We start from the raw sequence: 17011 nt of genomic DNA on the forward strand, positions 1-17011 counted from the left end.
ATGCAATCATGCAATAGCGTTTGAGTATTCACTAATACTGTGGATGTGACTCCCTGATGCATAATGTACTTAACAGGGTGTAGCAATAGAATGGAAGTAGAAAATGTTTAAACATAATTGTTAGTGCATGTTGGAACTGTTAAATCGCATAACTAAATAACTACAAAAAGCAGTTCTTATATTTTTACACAGCATACTGTACTACTAATCATTTTCCATCTTTGTGTGTGTCCAGCCTTACCGTCTGCTACCTCAAGCTGGGCCTTGGCCATGATGCTGCCTGCTACAGTGAGGGCCTGGCAGATATAATACCCCGCATCAGAGCGTTGCACAGATGAAATGGTCAACTCTCCATTCACAGACACAGAAACACGACTGTCTCCTTGTGTTGGCTGGTTGGGAAACAGGAGATCCTGCAGGGAGTGAAAGTGAGAAGTAATATAAATATAATGGGATGGCATGCTTGTAGCAAGCTAAAAGTATAAAATCTATCAACTGAAATCCCTTTAAAAGAAGTTAAACCTCCTTTTTTTCTTACTGACAAAATATTTTCCATCTGAAAGTGAGAAAATCCTGGCCTTCTTCTCCATCTGTTCTTATCAACAGTGACCTGAATATTGAGTTGTTAGGAGCAGACACGGTCTTCACGAACCCTCATAAACGAGATATTGTGTCCCACACAAACTTCTCCACTGCTTTAAGTAGATTATTGGGACTATTATTGCTCCTATACATATTATCATTTTATGTAGATGATACTCATGTCTATCTTCCTGACACTAATAGTGACTTAAACATTTCTAAATAATTACTTTGCCACATTAAATGTTACCTGTCAGGGAGATACTTAATTAATTTTATCTATCTTAATACTTTAGCCAACTGACTTTAAATGAATGAGTTATGTTCAAGATGCAGCATGCATTCAATATAATTCCATGTTCCAACAATTATATACAATTCAGCCAGAAAAGTGGGTCAATGTCTCTATCCTACTACTTGAAAAGCAGTTTACCCCCAGAGTGATAATCCTGCTGTGATAACCTGCAGTCATGGTCCTGAAATTGAGGCATCAGCGTTGTCTGTTTCTGCACCCCAAGCAGCCAAGCTGATGGGCAGGAAAGGACATTAGCCTGCTTTCATTATGTCTAATGACTCTAATGCAGCACATGACATTGTTTCTTGCTCAGTGAATTGGCCGGTCAGACGGGTGTAGATTGATGATAAAAGACCACTTCATTATCTGTGTGTGGAACAGAACCACACTTTGCTGTCCCCTGGTATGAGCCTTTTAGGCAGATCCACGGGCATTTTTTAGATTTTAGATACTTTACACTGAATGCTGTTGAAGAATTTCTGTCTGTATGGCAAGCTGGGCCTGAAAAAGACGTCATTATTTCCCAATTCTGCACAGATACCTACATGATATAAACAAGTACATTTTCTTAAAATTGGTATCCTCACCTGGCTACCTTCTCGTTGCCAGAAGACAGTGGGCTGAGGTTTGCCCCTGGTCTCGCAGGGAAAGGTAGCTGTTCGTCCTTGTGCCACAATCTGGTCTCGGGGTCGCACCACAAACTGGGGTGCCTCTGAGATTAAAGGTAAAATAAACCAAAACACAATCGCAACACATTTGGACAGAATTCTAAAGTTTGTATTAGAGGAGGCTAAAAAGAAGAATATTCGGACAGAAGGTCCAGCTGCAAACTAAAAGGCTCATGCATTAGGTCTTTGCTATTTGTCTTAGAACTATTACTTGACTACGCCAATCACACAAGCCATTCATCCAGCTGCCACAACATCAGAATGAATGATAGCTAATTAGCAGGGTGCCTTAACATCCTCATCAGTTCAAGTTTTTGAAATAGGGCATATCAACCATACTGTATCTTGACCTCCATTTTGAAAGTAGTCAGGTGGTAAATCCACTGCCAGGGGAAGTCAGGGGTTGATCGTAACAATGTAGATATGCATGTCCAATAGTAGTTCAATGAATGTGTTTGTGGAATGCCACAACAGTCCATGCATACATGTGTGATCAAAAACAGAAAGAGAGCAAGGCATGCACAATGGGATCAGCTCCTACTTACCAACGGGGCGAGCTGGTGACACAACAATGTGGGTGAGATTAACACACAACACAGAGAGAAGGAAAGCAGAGGAGTAGAACAGAGGGACAGAAAAAAAAAAGAATGAAAATCAGAAATGAATGAGGTGGAGTTGGGTTTCCATCTATGAAGTTTGGGGGGGAGGAAGGTGGAGCTCAGTCACCAAAAGCAGGTGATGGCATGGGCCTCAAGGAAATAGCACCTTGGCAACATTAGGGGGAAGGGTAAGAAGTGCCAAAAACCACTAGCTGAACAATTTATCTGTAACGCTTTATTCATGTCAGATGAATAACACATTCACACGGTTAACAGATCTGTTTGTGTGTCAGGTGTCTCACGCCAATGAAGCAAACTTTTGACAAAGGCAGGTTTAGAGCAGATTCAATCAAACAGATTGAATGGCAAATTATAATTATTAAACAATTGGAGTCATTGATATCTGGCTGACTGTCATGTATTACTTGTCTTCTCTCAATATCAGCCCAGTACGAACTTTTACGAGTGAAAATATTTCAAAACATATCACAAAGAGCTAGTGAAAATATAATAACACAAAAGTATAAAGTCACATACTCAGTTAAGGTCTTTTTCCGTATTGATTATTTCCTTGGAAAAATTTCCGTCTTTTCGAAAAATTGTCCAAAGTTTACTGCCAAAGTGCAGGTTTTGTATTAGTGATCTGTGTTAACTTACTAGCTTATGATATTTTACTAAACCACACACACCAATCCAGGATATATCGCCAGAAAATATATTGTTTGTGCTTCGACACCAGTCTTAAGATTGGGTCAGGATATCTTTTCATGATATAAGACAATTCATGGATGAGTAACATGAACAAGAATAAGAATCCAATCCAATATAATATGGAATATATAATAAAAAAAGGAATAAAGAGTTAATGTAATGAGATCTGTGATGTACAATATGTATGATGATTTCTAGTATATTTATTCACTTGCTAAGTATGTGTTATTGGTTGGTTCCAAGTGAATTGCTGCTTATCTTCATTTGCATGGACAACGTCTTTGCACTCTTCAATGACAATGGAAAGAACAGAAGCAGAAGGGATCTGACTTGCCAAATGGCAATATTGTTTTATTTTTACAATATCAATCTTTACTATGAAACACTCTACTCTCATTGTTATGGTGTAAATATGGAGTGAGTGGGCTGGATAGAGAATGAGCCCCCCAGGAGGAGTCATAACAGTTCACTTAGAGCTGGTTAGACTGCTCATATCTGGAGCCTGGCTGGAGATCTGAAACAATCAACTACATCAGCCTGCTATATGAAAGAAAGGCTGAGGCCAGGCCCAGACTTTCAGCAGGGGGGCAATAACACTCGTAAAGTCAGCAATAAAGGAGTGATTGTCCTGTGGCCTGCTTCGGGAGATACAGAAAATATCAAGGATGGGTTATGAGCTTTGCCACAAGTGAGTCCATAAGCAGTCACCCACCTCTGATAGTAAGGTAGGCAGAGGCCTCCACTTTACCCACACGGTTCTCTGCGAGGCAGGTGAAGGTTCCCTGGTCACTGACTGACGCTTTCTTTATCCTCAGCAGGAAGTCCTCTTTCTCGTATCTGATATCATACCTGGCGACAGATGGGAGCGGTGATATTGAGTCAAGTGACAATTCAGGCTGGTTTCATAAAACTGGAAGATCAATAACAATTATATGCATATTAAAATGTTCGTTTTAATAAAATAAACACAAACAACAAACAATGAAATTGAATCAAGGTTCCGTACACTTGTGTGATGCTTTAGATGGAAGCTTTTCTAAAGGTTGTGTCATTTTTGATAGAATAAAGACAGACTTTCTAAGGCAATTAAGACTCCCTGCTGCACACACTCTGCTACAGAGGCAGAAAAAGGGGAGCAATTATGCTGAGATGAAGGCATGGCAAAATGAAAGGTGCTTTCAGCTGGAACCCTAGCCGTTCCACTATTTCAATATTTATAAAGACGAGCCACCCACTGTGGTGGAGGCTATGCAGTATGCTATATTATGTGTGTGTGTGTGCGTGTGTGTGTGTGCGAGTGTGTGTGGGGGGGCGGGGGATGAAGAAAAGGAAGGGAGACAGAGACAGAGGGAGAGATAGACAAACAGTCTGAAAATAAGGGAGTGGCACAGCCTGACAAACTGAATTTGATGAATGAGCCGAGCAGTAAGATATGACTAATTCATAGATATGTTCCATGCATCAGTGTGTGTCCACCAGTGCAGCATACTGTAAGGCAGCGCTTAGAAGAGAGAAACATCTCAGCTACCAGAGTTTGGATAAGTGCCTCAAAGGGGCTACAGACAGAATGAGCAGAGGAGAAAGGAGTGGGGCTCTCCCTCTCTGGGGTCCCTTTTGGCGTGAGAGATCCTGTGAAATTGTCTAGCCAGCCATACTGATTCAGAGATGGGAGGCAAGTCAGGCAGAGAAATGGCACAAGGGGTGAGAAAAAGTCACATTTGAAATAGACGTTCCAAAGGGTGTGGGCAGAATATCGATGGGGGTTGCGGGGTCTGTCCAGAGTCTGGTGAGGACTCCATTCACAGCACATCTTCGACCCAGATACAGACTTCCCAGGAGGCTGACGGGTTTAGGAGAAGAATGAAAGAAGTGGAAGGAGGGAAGTGAGGCGAGGCAGGTCTGAAAGTAGGACATGTTTCTAGAGTCAAGGGGTGCTGAGGTAGAGGGCACAACTCAGGTAGGCAGACAGGCAGCCAGACGGAGAGACAGGCAGTCATTAGACTCTACCTGACAATACATTCTGTTATACACCTGAGAGGGTACCATTCTGTTTTCATATAGCGCTGATGGCTTGTAACAGGTGTTAGTTAAACTTGCAGCACAAGAAATGTAAAACGTTTCTCTGTTTTTAGGGGATGACAGGTTTTTAGTAGTCCTTTTCAAAGCTGAATAATCAATTTAACATAGTTCACTAACTCAGTTTTGTGCATCACAGGCTCCATATTTACAGTACTTTAGTTTTATCTATTTAGTTAATACTGTTGCATTTGATTTATTGAAGCTTGACTTACTTGATAGCAATTCTTGTAGTAATTGAAAACATATCCAAGAACATGATCTATAATTAGTTTTAGCTGTCAAATTTCCATCAATCAAAAGCAAGACGTAGGAGAACAGTTCAGGGCCATGAATACACCAGTCAAAGAGATTATAAAATTATATGGATATGCACTGCTTCAGATTTCTGAAAAATCAAACATAAGGACTGCTTAAACCTAGCTGAGAAATTAAAAGGTTTTGATGAACAGCCAGATTGTATAATGAGACATGCTGTAATTAAAAGTATCAAGCACTGAGCAGTAACTATTAAGACCCACATGACAGGCAGATAATGACTTTAAAAATAAGGGTTCTAATGGGAATGCAACGCAATTAATAAGTGCTTATGCTGTAGGTCCACAAGTGTGAACCAAACCAAAGGAACACCTTATGATCTGATGCAGTTCAGTACAACAGTCTTGCAAACACCAGCTGTGCTTCTGCATTTATCCATTATGACTTTTACTTTATAAACATACACACACAGACATAATGCCGACACAGACAAATGCACCACACACATCCCTCACCTGCCGCGGGGAATATCCACGTCCTCTTTTTTCCAGCGCAGTGTAGGCTGTGGGTCACCGTGGACCTGACACCTGAACTCTACACTCTCATCAACTAAGACCACCTGGTTCACAGGTCGTTGCACAAACACTGGTCTTTCTGGATGAGGGCAGGACAAATAACACAGATGCTAAATATACTTTTGACAGAGTGATAAATACTGTATGCGCTGGTGTGCAGTAAATGTGTAAAAAAAAAACTCATGCTTTATTCTTTTTTGTGCCACACACAGAGTGTATGTCAGACTTCTTACCAAACACTGACAGCTGAGCTTTTTCACTTTCTCTCTCTCCCACCATATTGGCTGCAACACACACATATATCCCTGCATCAGTCTTCTTGGTATTTGAGATGGTCAGCTTTCCTCCACGAACCTGACAAAACAATGCATAGTTCAAAGCAAACTGCAACAGTTCCAGGTAAATGTGAATTAGAGGTATTCAGCCATCAGTGTCATGTTCTGACATGACAGATTTTACAATACCATCAACACATGGCAAAAACATATAAAAAAAAAAAACGTGCTTTACTTTGGCTGCAATAACATGCAGGTAGAGGGCTACGCACATACTCATAGAATTGGAGTTACAGCCACTAACTACTGTTTTCCTTGCTATCACGCCGACTCTGCTAACATGAAAATGTCGAAGGTAACATTACGAGCAACACACAGCAATTACTCTGCTGCTGGCTGCAAGAACCAGCACAAAGTCTTCATCTACTCCCGCCTTCAAGAAGTGAAGATTCAGTGGATTAACTTGATGGAAATATATAACCAGAGTTGTAACTTGGATGTTACAGCTCTGTTTATTTCATGTTGCTTTTTGTGTCGTCTCACATAGCCAGAGCTAACATTATCTCCACTCTTCATACTGCAACACAAGTCCAGCTGGTTTTGTTGTTACAGGAAAGCACACTCTGCTGTGTGCTGCATTGGTATGTGTGTCTATTGCTGCTGTATGCAAATGTTCTTGATAGACATGCCCCGTGGTACACTGACTATTGTACTTATATAATATACTTTGGGTTTTCTGCCAAATAAATGCTGTTGAGATGCCTAATCCTACCATTTGTCTCACTGTAAGAATGAATCACATTACATTTACTAATTAACCTACATTATGGGGCTGGTTACTCCTTCTGTGTGAATGTAAGCATGTACCTCATTTTTATTCCTATTTGGATCCAAGAAACACATACAAAAACATTTTTTTAAAGACCTATTTTCTTTCTAAGGAATATGCGCCGTTACATTGCTAATAAAGTGAAAAGAGGTAGAATCATGTTTTGAGAGGAGCATCCCTTTTATTTTTGTAATACAGTGATATAATACCATCACTGTAAAAAGCAAAAAAAAAAAAAAAAAAAATACTACAATGTAAATTGTAGGTCATATCACCCACCCCTCATGTGAATAGGTGAATCATTGAGTATGTGATTCAGAGTATGGGGGTCATGTAAAAGGGTGTTGTCCCTGGGGAGTAACTCACCGTGATCCTGTCATCTTTGAGGTCGAGACGAGCTTTATCTTTCCTCCAGAAGGTGGTGGGTTCAGGATGCCCGCGTGGAGGCTGACACTCGAGACTGGCAGTCTCCCCGAGCGCCACCACCACATCCTGCGGGTTCTGTCTGAAGTCATCGCGTAACACTACAAGGCAAAACAAAGGGAGCAGGGCTTGTTACTCTGACTGTAGCTCATTCAATTGATCAGTTTGAAGTTTTAACAGATTCCATCATGTGAACCAGAAAGTAGCTTTGAGACAGAGCTATCTTGAGTTGACTGACCTCTCCAACCTTTCTCAAATGTAAGAGTCCAAAGAAAAAATCAAGACCGCCTCACAAGACTCTCAGCAATGTCTCAGTCTTTAATAATACAGCTGCCCCCCCGAAGGGTTATGGGCTCCTCTTTGATCTCACTGGCCAAATGCACGAGCGTGTAAAGCCAGGTAGGATTAAGAGTACATTATACATAGGATTGACACCTGGGAGAAGAGCAAGATACATTAAAGGAAAAGTAAAACTTCAGAGGCAACACAAACAATAGGGGAGAGATCATGCATTTTTAATTTGAACAAGACGCAATCTTTACAGCCTTATCTCGACACAAACTTCCTGACATCCCACAAAATGAAAGTGTTGGATGGTATAAACAACCTACTGATACTGTTCTTAAGTCCATGACCCACAGTAAAACACCAGAGCCACACAGTGGTAACAGCAATGCACATGTTGGGGTGGGTGAGCACGGAGTCCTCAGATCATCCTCTGGGGAATATGAATGCATTCAGTCCATTAATGTTAGTTTCTTGTGTACAAGTATTAGTGGTGCAGCACTGGTTGTAAAGCCTGATGATTGTTGTACAGGAGAAGTCAGAGGGTCATCAAATCATTACAATTCATCCTCTGAGACACTCGAATAGCCACAGAAATTTTCTATGGAACATTATAAATGTAATAAAACATATCTGAGAAAGGCTACAATCTGTGTGGGTGGGTGTTGTTGTTAGAGTCTAATGGTTTGCTATGATAACATTGAAAATGTAATTTATGGTTATTAATATATACATTTACTATATATATATATACTGTGTGTGTGTGTGTGTGTGTGTGGGCCATAGTTTACTGTACAGTTTGGGATCGAACGTGGGTTCTACAAGAATCCAAATATTTACTAGAAACTTGCAAATTTAAAGGTCAATAATGGTGAATGAAATGAAATTCACCATACTTAGATTCCAATTTTCAGAGGTATTATTTTGACTAACGCACGAGTTTGGCAGAGACTTTCTGAGGATTTTTTCTGAAACCTTGGATGAAAACAGCAGTTTGAAGATGGGCCTGTACTTTGTAGCAGACACAGGGTCAGACCTTGGTTACTTGAAAAGAGGCTGCACCACTGCATGTATAAACAAGAAGAAAGAGCACCAGTGACCATGGATATTGACTGAATCGAAAGCTCCTTTATGAACCTTCATGAAATGACTGGGGAACAGGTGCAAGGTCTCATTTAGGACCAGGGGTAAAATGGTTTCAAATCAAAAAGTGTTATAACTGCATTGGTGCACAGCCAAAAAAATTGGGAAATACTGTCAGATTTCTGTCAGTGAAACGGGCTATGACAGTGACATGATGACGCAGGACAATAGAAAAGGATAGACAGAATAAATAAGAGTCTCACTATTTTAGAGCCGTTATTGTGAAACTAATAAATCTTTGGCTGTGGACCTATGTAGCTATTACACATTTTGATGTGAGACTGGGTTGTTTCAAAGCATCTCATTACCAGCAGCAAATGTCCCAGAGATGTTCCTGTTAGAGGGTTATAGTGTTTCTTTTGAAAAATATACTGAAAGTCTGCCATATGTGCGGTGAGAGGAATCAATATTGTAGCTGCAGGAGGGGCAACAACTGTATAATGCTAAAAAAAGAGCCTGGAATTATGACAGCTACTTGAAAAACGGATGGTGAAATATGCCAAAATTGCTTTTTTTTTATCTCGAGCGTACACACCTTTACTTCATTAGAATTCCATTTATGAGTAGTTTTTTCTGCATTCTTCCACTGTTGGACAAGCATTTTAATTTATCCATGGCAGGGATGTCTGTACTTGATTTTGTGTGTTCAAAGGAGCGAGAACATTAAGAATTGTCAAGCAATGCCTGTAAAAGCCATACTCATGCATTTTGAACAGAGGTATGAGCTAGCTGCTGCCAAGTTAAAAGGTTACAGCTTAAAAACTTCCTCATTCTGTCACAGCTGCTATCCCAAATATCGGTTCAAAAGCTGCTGCTTTAAGTAGCGACAGGAATGACTGTACCGTAAGCTATCACTGGAATTCTGGTTAAAAATAGATATTATGATTTAGATCCTGTAATGAATTGTGCCCGTTTTGCATTAACACATTATGACATGTTGTTCTTGTGAACAGGCTTACTGTTGGCCAAACTTAAATAATAAAGTGCTGCGTGTGACAACAATCATGACTGAAAATAAAAGGTAATTAGATTTGTTCTCACTCTCCTGTTTGTGAATAAAAGTAAGTGTCATTTCAGGTATAATGAATGACTAATTGTTGGAAAAAATGGCAAACCTATTTATGATTGAAACTTACTATATATATAACAACAACTTATGACATTTATGTACACGTTATGTACAACACTGACAATCAATAATGTGGTTGCCCATGTTGTGACTGGGTTTCCAAGAAACATCTGATGTAAATCAATGCACAGCAGGTCGAAAACTAAATGATAGTTTGTAAAAGTCGGAGCAGCACAGTATGAAAAAAAAACTGACTCATTGTTCAGTTTGCTCTCCATCCTCATTACAGCAATAAGCTGTTCTGCTGATATACTGTAGCATGAATTCCAAGTCTCAGAGGACACCTCCAGTGAGAAAGAAAATCAGGAAGGAGCCAAAGGCCCTTTAGCCCAGCTGTCAATCACACCCAGTTTGTGCTGCAGTAGTCTCAGTCGCAGTACTACTTTGGCACAGACATATGCCAAGCTGGCTGTCACATGGTACTATACGCTTAGTGACCCATTCCGTAGACAAAACACTCATCCAGTCACACAACTACCTTCCCGTTCCTGAGCTGTCATATTAAAGATGCTTCTATAACAGCAAAGCTGGTCTCAAGAGTCTGAGAAGCACAGGCACACGCAAGAAAACCGGATAATTCAAGACATGAGGTGAAAACCCAATTACACAAGCGAGTGTACAGTATCTGTGACACTAATCTGAAAACTCTGACTGTGCTAACAAGAGAGACAAATAATAATACGCTGCCTGCTACAGGTACTAATTAGAGAGATCAAGGTCTCAGACATTTGCAATTATACCATTTAAAAGTGCCCAAAATCTTAACTTCTCTTCTGCATACATTTGACTTAAAGTCTCAGCTCCAGCAATGCTTCCAAAGTGCACATTAGCCCAAAATTCCAAAGAAAAATAGGTGAAGGTTTTCATTTGTTTTATGATTGATGGTGTACATAGTAAATCATGTCTAAATAAATGGGGGGTGAATAACTTATTATATACAATCTCTAGGTAATAGGGCAGCGCAAATTTGAAAGGGTATGGGAGTGGGGTCTTTTCCCTAATACTCTGGTTGTGATTTATTCAGTCCTGACAGTGTGCATTACCCCGCTGCAATGACAGCCATCCAACACCCCCAAGACTGCTCTGAGTGTCCCCCCTGTTTCCTGCTCTGACTGGGGGGCCTCTGCAGGTTTCTGTAGGTGGTGTTCATGAAGGCATGCGAGATGTGGGGTGGGGGTAGTGTTGTTCGAATCTATTGATTTCAAATGTGGAGGCCCCGTGGAGACAGCACCCATGTGTAGTCTGTTGTTGGGTGGTAATTATTTCAGATGGCGGGGCTGCCACCACCGCCTAATGTTGTCTGATTGAGTATTGCTCAATTATTCAAACAAGCTATTCAGGGGACTCACTCGTTCACCAGCTTCATTTATCAAATCAGAAGGAGAATGATTTGTAAATGGGCTTCATTTCATGGCACAATGGGTGGTAAAAATATGTGACAAGGTGGAAGTATCTGAATACAAATAGCTATACAGGGACTCATTATATGATTAACGGGAGGAGGAGGGTTGTGTGGTTGTTGCAAATTTATATTCCATCTCGCATTCCTGATTTCTTGAGACTCTCTTCAGCCACAGCAGCACTCTATAACTGAATTTAATTTCACCATTTCACAGCAACATCAAATCCATGAAGACCCCACTTGAGATCTCGATGCGTGTTGCTCAGCTCACAAGCTCCCCAAATAATTCAGTAGTGGAATATCAACTCGATTTGGTACCAAATACTTGGATTGAAAGCCTGTTTATTCCTATACAGTACAGGAGGTGATGTTTCACAGCGTTGCAGTACATTTAACAGACAATGCGTTTATGATCTCCTCTGTCTCGTGCATCCATTAAGCTTACATGCATTTACTAAAGTGTCTCTCTTCAAGGATGTGAGTCAGACTGGATATTTCTACAGCTATTCGTGGTCTCTAGAAGGGGAATCCTTCTGACTTGGGATCCCCTGACTCCTCAGTTGCCACCATGAGGTTGATATATTTTAATTTTCAGTGACATGCCTTGACAACTACGGGATAGATTGTCATGACATGAAGTACACAAATTCATATCCTCCTCAGGATGAATTTCAACAACTTTCACTGATTTTGACACCATCACCAAGTCAAAATTTCCATTTATCCAATCATCTGACTTATTACAAAATACTTGCAAACTTAATTAGATTCCCATCATCCCCAGCTGCAGTTCAGGCTCAGTACTAATTAGCTAATGTTAACATGCTAACACACTAAACTTGAATGCATTAGCACTTGGACCAAAGCACCACTCTGCCTAAGTAGAGCCTTAAAAAGCCACTAGCATGACTGAAGACACTTTAAATTGTCGCAAGTAGCTCTAGTGTGACTGTTTGGGGTTCAGTGGCAACAAGGTGAAGTTTAACAACAACCATGTTTCTGACATAATTCATGGGAAATTGTCTCCCTATTAGAGTTTCCTCCTTGTGTGGTGTGTAATGTACATGACAGCCTCAGTGGAGTGTAAGTGGCCATTAGTACACATCGTTCATATCAGTTCAATGTATTGATATTTTAAGATTAACAATATAATACAAAATCAATACAAAATGGCCAAGCAGATAATCAGTTTCACCTTTGAAATGTAGACGTGTCCTTAGAGTAATCTTCAGTGCAGTGCAACCAACATCCAAAATTAGCGTGTAGTCATTTTTCCTAGTGTATCCGTGTGTGTTCATGTGTCTGTAACAGACAGGACAGGAGGCAGGGAGATGCAAACTCTGATGCAATTAAGGAGTTGCATTTTCTAATCATTTCTGACCTATTAATTTAACACTAATTGAGTCAGTTCTGTACATTAATTGAAAAAGACATTCATTCACTTCACAACACAAAATGGTAAATAAACAAGGTGTAACAGACAGATGGTGATGGGTGACAAAATTACAACCCAATTAACTCATGCATCATCTTGTTTATTTTGCAGTGATCTCTTGGTTTCCTGGTGCGTGCTTGTGTGCGTGCGTGTGTGCCTGTGCAAGCAGGCTGGTGGTCCAGCGAGGAAATATATATATACAACCTCACACCTTCCAACCCCACCCAAAGAAAACTGTGGTGGTAGTACTGTACAGCAATGCTGCAGGGGCAAAAAGAAACAGAATTGTTGATGAGTAGGGAGGAAAGATGAAGACACTAACACCTTGCAAGTTGTTGCACGTAACAGATGGCTGTATTTCCATGCGGGAATCACAGATGCAATGAAGAAATGATGTATTGCATGTGGACAAAGCTTGCCACAAAGCGGGTTAAAACAGCTAGCAGGTGATGTTCTTTTATGGAAAATTGTTAAATAGCATCTCTATTGTTACGTATGCAACGTGCCTGAGCCTTTTGTCAGGTACTGTGACGCCAAAATAACCATAATACTGCGATAAAGGTTTATTCAGTTACTGATTTAGTGACAGAGAATGCATTACAACAGCTAAGTGATTTCTCATGACAGTGGGCTGCTAAATTGTGGACTGGAGTTTGCTGAAGATTCTTTTTGAACACGATAGCCTGTAGGGGGTGTGTCACATTCTCAACAGCACTCAAGGATGTCCCATATCTGTCACATGCATAAAACGCACACTGACACATACACACATACACACGCATGCATAAACTACAAAAACAGCTGCCTTGATCTTATATCACAAACTTTGCTGATGACCACAACATATCATCGCTGTTTAAGAGGCAGACACAGAAAGCGAGACAGATATGCCGACACACACACGGAACGGGGGAGGGCTGGGTGGGAGGAAAAATATAGAGTGTAGAGGGCTATTTGCATTGGGAGTTTTTTGAATAAATAAACAACTTAACATGTCTGTGCCCTAAAAAAGTCATCAGCAATCAGTCAAGACTACGATCAGCGGGGAGATGAGGAGCGTTTACACAATGTCCCCCGAGGCTCCGAGCCCAGTGCAGGCGTACATTACCTATTATAATTCTACCCTTACAGCAGCAGGACACAGCATGAGTAAATCAAGGCCCACTTTCACAGAAAAAATATGCTACACAGCATATAGAAACATAAGGACACAAACTGAAAGCACTGGTTTGGAATGAGGGGTAAACTGAATCCTTTTATTCCAACATATTTATCAGTGATCGGCTAGCACTGAGACCAAATATGATCTAAGATCATTTCCATTTTTGAAACCCGACATAAACTCTAATCTCGAAGGCAGGATTAGATCAGGAGCTCCATGGTAACCGAAGTCAGCGGTCTCCAAAATTACAAGCAGGCAGCTAGAAAAACCTAGCACCGCTTCCCTTTGCTTTTTTGGCATCATTAGTGTCAAGTCCAATTAGCGTCAATATGAAGGTTGGAAATAGATGCACAGTGAAAAGTAAGCACGCCTGTGGCAACTAAAAATTTAGCTGAGTTTTAGATGCAACTCAGTTCTTGACACTGGACATGAGTACAGCTAACAGAGGCAGAATTGAATGCTGAATGCTTGTTTCCTTTAGAATGATCCTGCATAGCTAAACATGAAAACGGCCTTCAGTTTTTTCCTTCCCACCCTAATTCTTACCACAGACAATTGTGGGGCCCATATATTTGAATGTGAATATTACACTTTGGGGTAGACTAAAACACATTTTTTATGCATTCTTTGGCCTTTGAGTTAGGAGCAAGTCAACCGCCATGAAGGATTAACAATAAACACTCCACCATTGTCGTGTTTAATTAACCTCCATTCTCTTGTCATGTAATGTAAATTGAAGCTGTGGATGGTATAGGAGAAGGGTTCTCCCTTCCCCCCTTCCCCCCTTCCCCATCCCCTCATCTCACACTTGCCATGCCTCTAGTTACAGTAACAGCATTCCCTCAGACCACATTTCCACATCTATAATTAATTACTCCTGTCGCCATGCATTTCTTCACTAGAACACATTCTTCTATCTCTCAGACTAACCTATGTAAATCTGCTCCTGCCTGCTCCCCAGACTATCTCATCTGCTTACACCTGTAAATCCGGATGCACATTCGTGTGCATGGCATTGTGCAAACATTTGTGCATGACCTTAGTTCATGATTTTTCATTTAAGGATGCTTAATCCGCCCTCATTAATTGTGATTCTGTCTTGCTATCTTGAGTATTTCAAGAAAACCACTTCCAAATCTGATTGGGCTGGGAGGCACATATGACCCACACTCATAAAGTGGTACACTGGCTCTTATTGGTGGAATATGAAGAGTAAGGACAGAAAATATAGAAATATAGAAAAAGACCATCACATTTTTCCTCATAAAACCATGGATATCATAGACCCTTACAGCAATATTGTGGAGATGTACAACATGAGCTGGAAAATGAGTCAGGGATCAGAATCTAGCCTTTTATCCGCCTTGTTTCACTAAAGCAGTGGTCACCCAGGGAGAGAGCTTTTCCTACATGCACTCGTCTTCTCGAGCTGAAATTATGCACGCTGCTGTGTTTCACAGCCGTCATCATCGTCATCATCACAATGGAATGAACTGGATAAGCAAAAGCTATGTGTTCTCTCACAGACCTTTAAAGGTAAAAAAAAAAAAAAGGCTTAATCTGTTTTTCTACACCATCACTGTAATTCTGGCAACCACTTTTGCTCTGCTCTCTATGTCCTTAAGTGATGATGCATGGGGAATCTTCACTGTATATACGCTATAATAGGCTATATCATGTTTCCCTATTGCCTTGACTTGTGTGGTTTCTAATGGGATGAAAGTGATGTTAGAGAAAGTAAAAATCATCTGTGATAATCTGTGCATCTACACCATCCAGCATGATTAAACACATCTCATGATGGCCACCAGAGATGGTGGTACTAAGCTGTGTTTACCGCAACATCCTGGTGTATATCCTTCTTTGCATGGGTACATACAGATGGGCCACAATATGTGCCTGTTTGGATAGTATATAGATATGTATGAAAAAAAATGCTGGAAGCTATGAAGCAGAGCGCTGCAACCCCACTACTGCTGGCATTCAGCACAAAAAACCTAATTAATATGGTAATGTCATGCTACCACATTAACTGATAAAATATGGTATGCTTTGTCGCTTTGATTGCACTGATTTGACCTTTGATCTCCAAATGAGTAAATGAATTGAAATGATTGAATATGAGTGTAGTACACATGGTTCATGGGACCTGGGGGTGAATCTCCTGCACGCCGGCAGCCATTCACCAAGATACACACAGGACTGACATACACTCATATCAGGGATGGTCAATATTAAATTAAATCAATATTGGATTTTTAAGGATAATCAAAAAATAATGTAAATATGTAATTTTGTTTTGACCAAATAATGTGCTGATATTTTACGGGTGAAAAATGAACATATGTTAGAAGTCATACACTATATTTTCTTGTTGCTTCCTGGTTCATATATATCTGAGAGCTAAAGGTTGGTTTTCCAAGATGCTAATGTATTGTGGGGTCCCAGTCAAGCGTTTAAAAGTCATAAGTCTGCTTCTACAAAGAAGGGTTGCAGGTATATGACTGAGTAACCCTAAACTCCTCCCATCTCCACCCCAGCTCCCATCACCAATGCTCCACTGAGCAGCTAAGAAGATTATTCACCCCAAATCTCCGTTAATCACATCCATGCACACCCCCCTGGCGAACCCAAGGCCACCCAGCACAGATCCTATACCTATAAAGTGAGCAGCTGTCGGTGGCTGTCGCTGACCTGCTGCTCTCAAACACCTTCCCAGACTCTCGTTCTGCCTCTTCCATCACGTAAAGTGTCTAAGCAGATTAAAATGCACAATCTATCAGAAGAAAGACTGTGGTGCCACTTCAGAAAATGGCATACATTTTTTATATAAGACATTTTCATAGACAGATAGGTATGGAAAATCAGTCCAATCTTCCAGTGATCGCCCATCATGGGGTGATCAGTCTCCGCTGAGAGAGCGTGTCGCTCCCCGTGTGAACACACGCATGCATATTCATGCACTTGCTGGTGAAGGTACATACTGACACACACAGAGGGAGGTATGTGTGCAGACACAATCGCATATAACACCTCCTCCTCTCTGTCCCTTTCTCTCCCTCACACACACACTCACGCACACAAAGGATAAACCCACTCAATCCATCAACATCTTTATGCTATTCACTTTTCAAGTTAATCATCTCTCTCTTCATCCCCTGTCA

At 40.7% G+C, this 17011-nt stretch overlaps 1 protein-coding gene across 4 annotated transcripts in view; it reads right to left on the reverse strand.

Moving 5' to 3' along the window:
- Positions 1–17011, reverse strand: part of LOC143332767 (roundabout homolog 2-like) — a 76465-nt gene that overhangs the window by 26814 nt on the left and 32640 nt on the right. For 2 of the 4 annotated variants that reach the window (XM_076750547.1, XM_076750545.1), the window contains exons 3-9: positions 7235–7392; positions 5998–6118; positions 5705–5843; positions 3568–3704; positions 2091–2102; positions 1465–1589; positions 242–413 (exon numbers count right to left, since the gene is read on the reverse strand). In XM_076750547.1, the coding sequence (XP_076606662.1) occupies positions 242–413; positions 1465–1589; positions 2091–2102; positions 3568–3704; positions 5705–5843; positions 5998–6118; positions 7235–7392 (864 nt within the window). The remainder of the gene's footprint in view (positions 1–241; positions 414–1464; positions 1590–2090; positions 2103–3567; positions 3705–5704; positions 5844–5997; positions 6119–7234; positions 7393–17011) is intronic. The other 2 variants (XM_076750548.1, XM_076750546.1) reach the window with 1 other exon arrangement.

The sequence above is a fragment of the Chaetodon auriga genome, chromosome 15, assembly GCF_051107435.1.
Source record: "Chaetodon auriga isolate fChaAug3 chromosome 15, fChaAug3.hap1, whole genome shotgun sequence".
Taxonomy (NCBI): Eukaryota; Metazoa; Chordata; class Actinopteri; order Chaetodontiformes; family Chaetodontidae; genus Chaetodon; species Chaetodon auriga.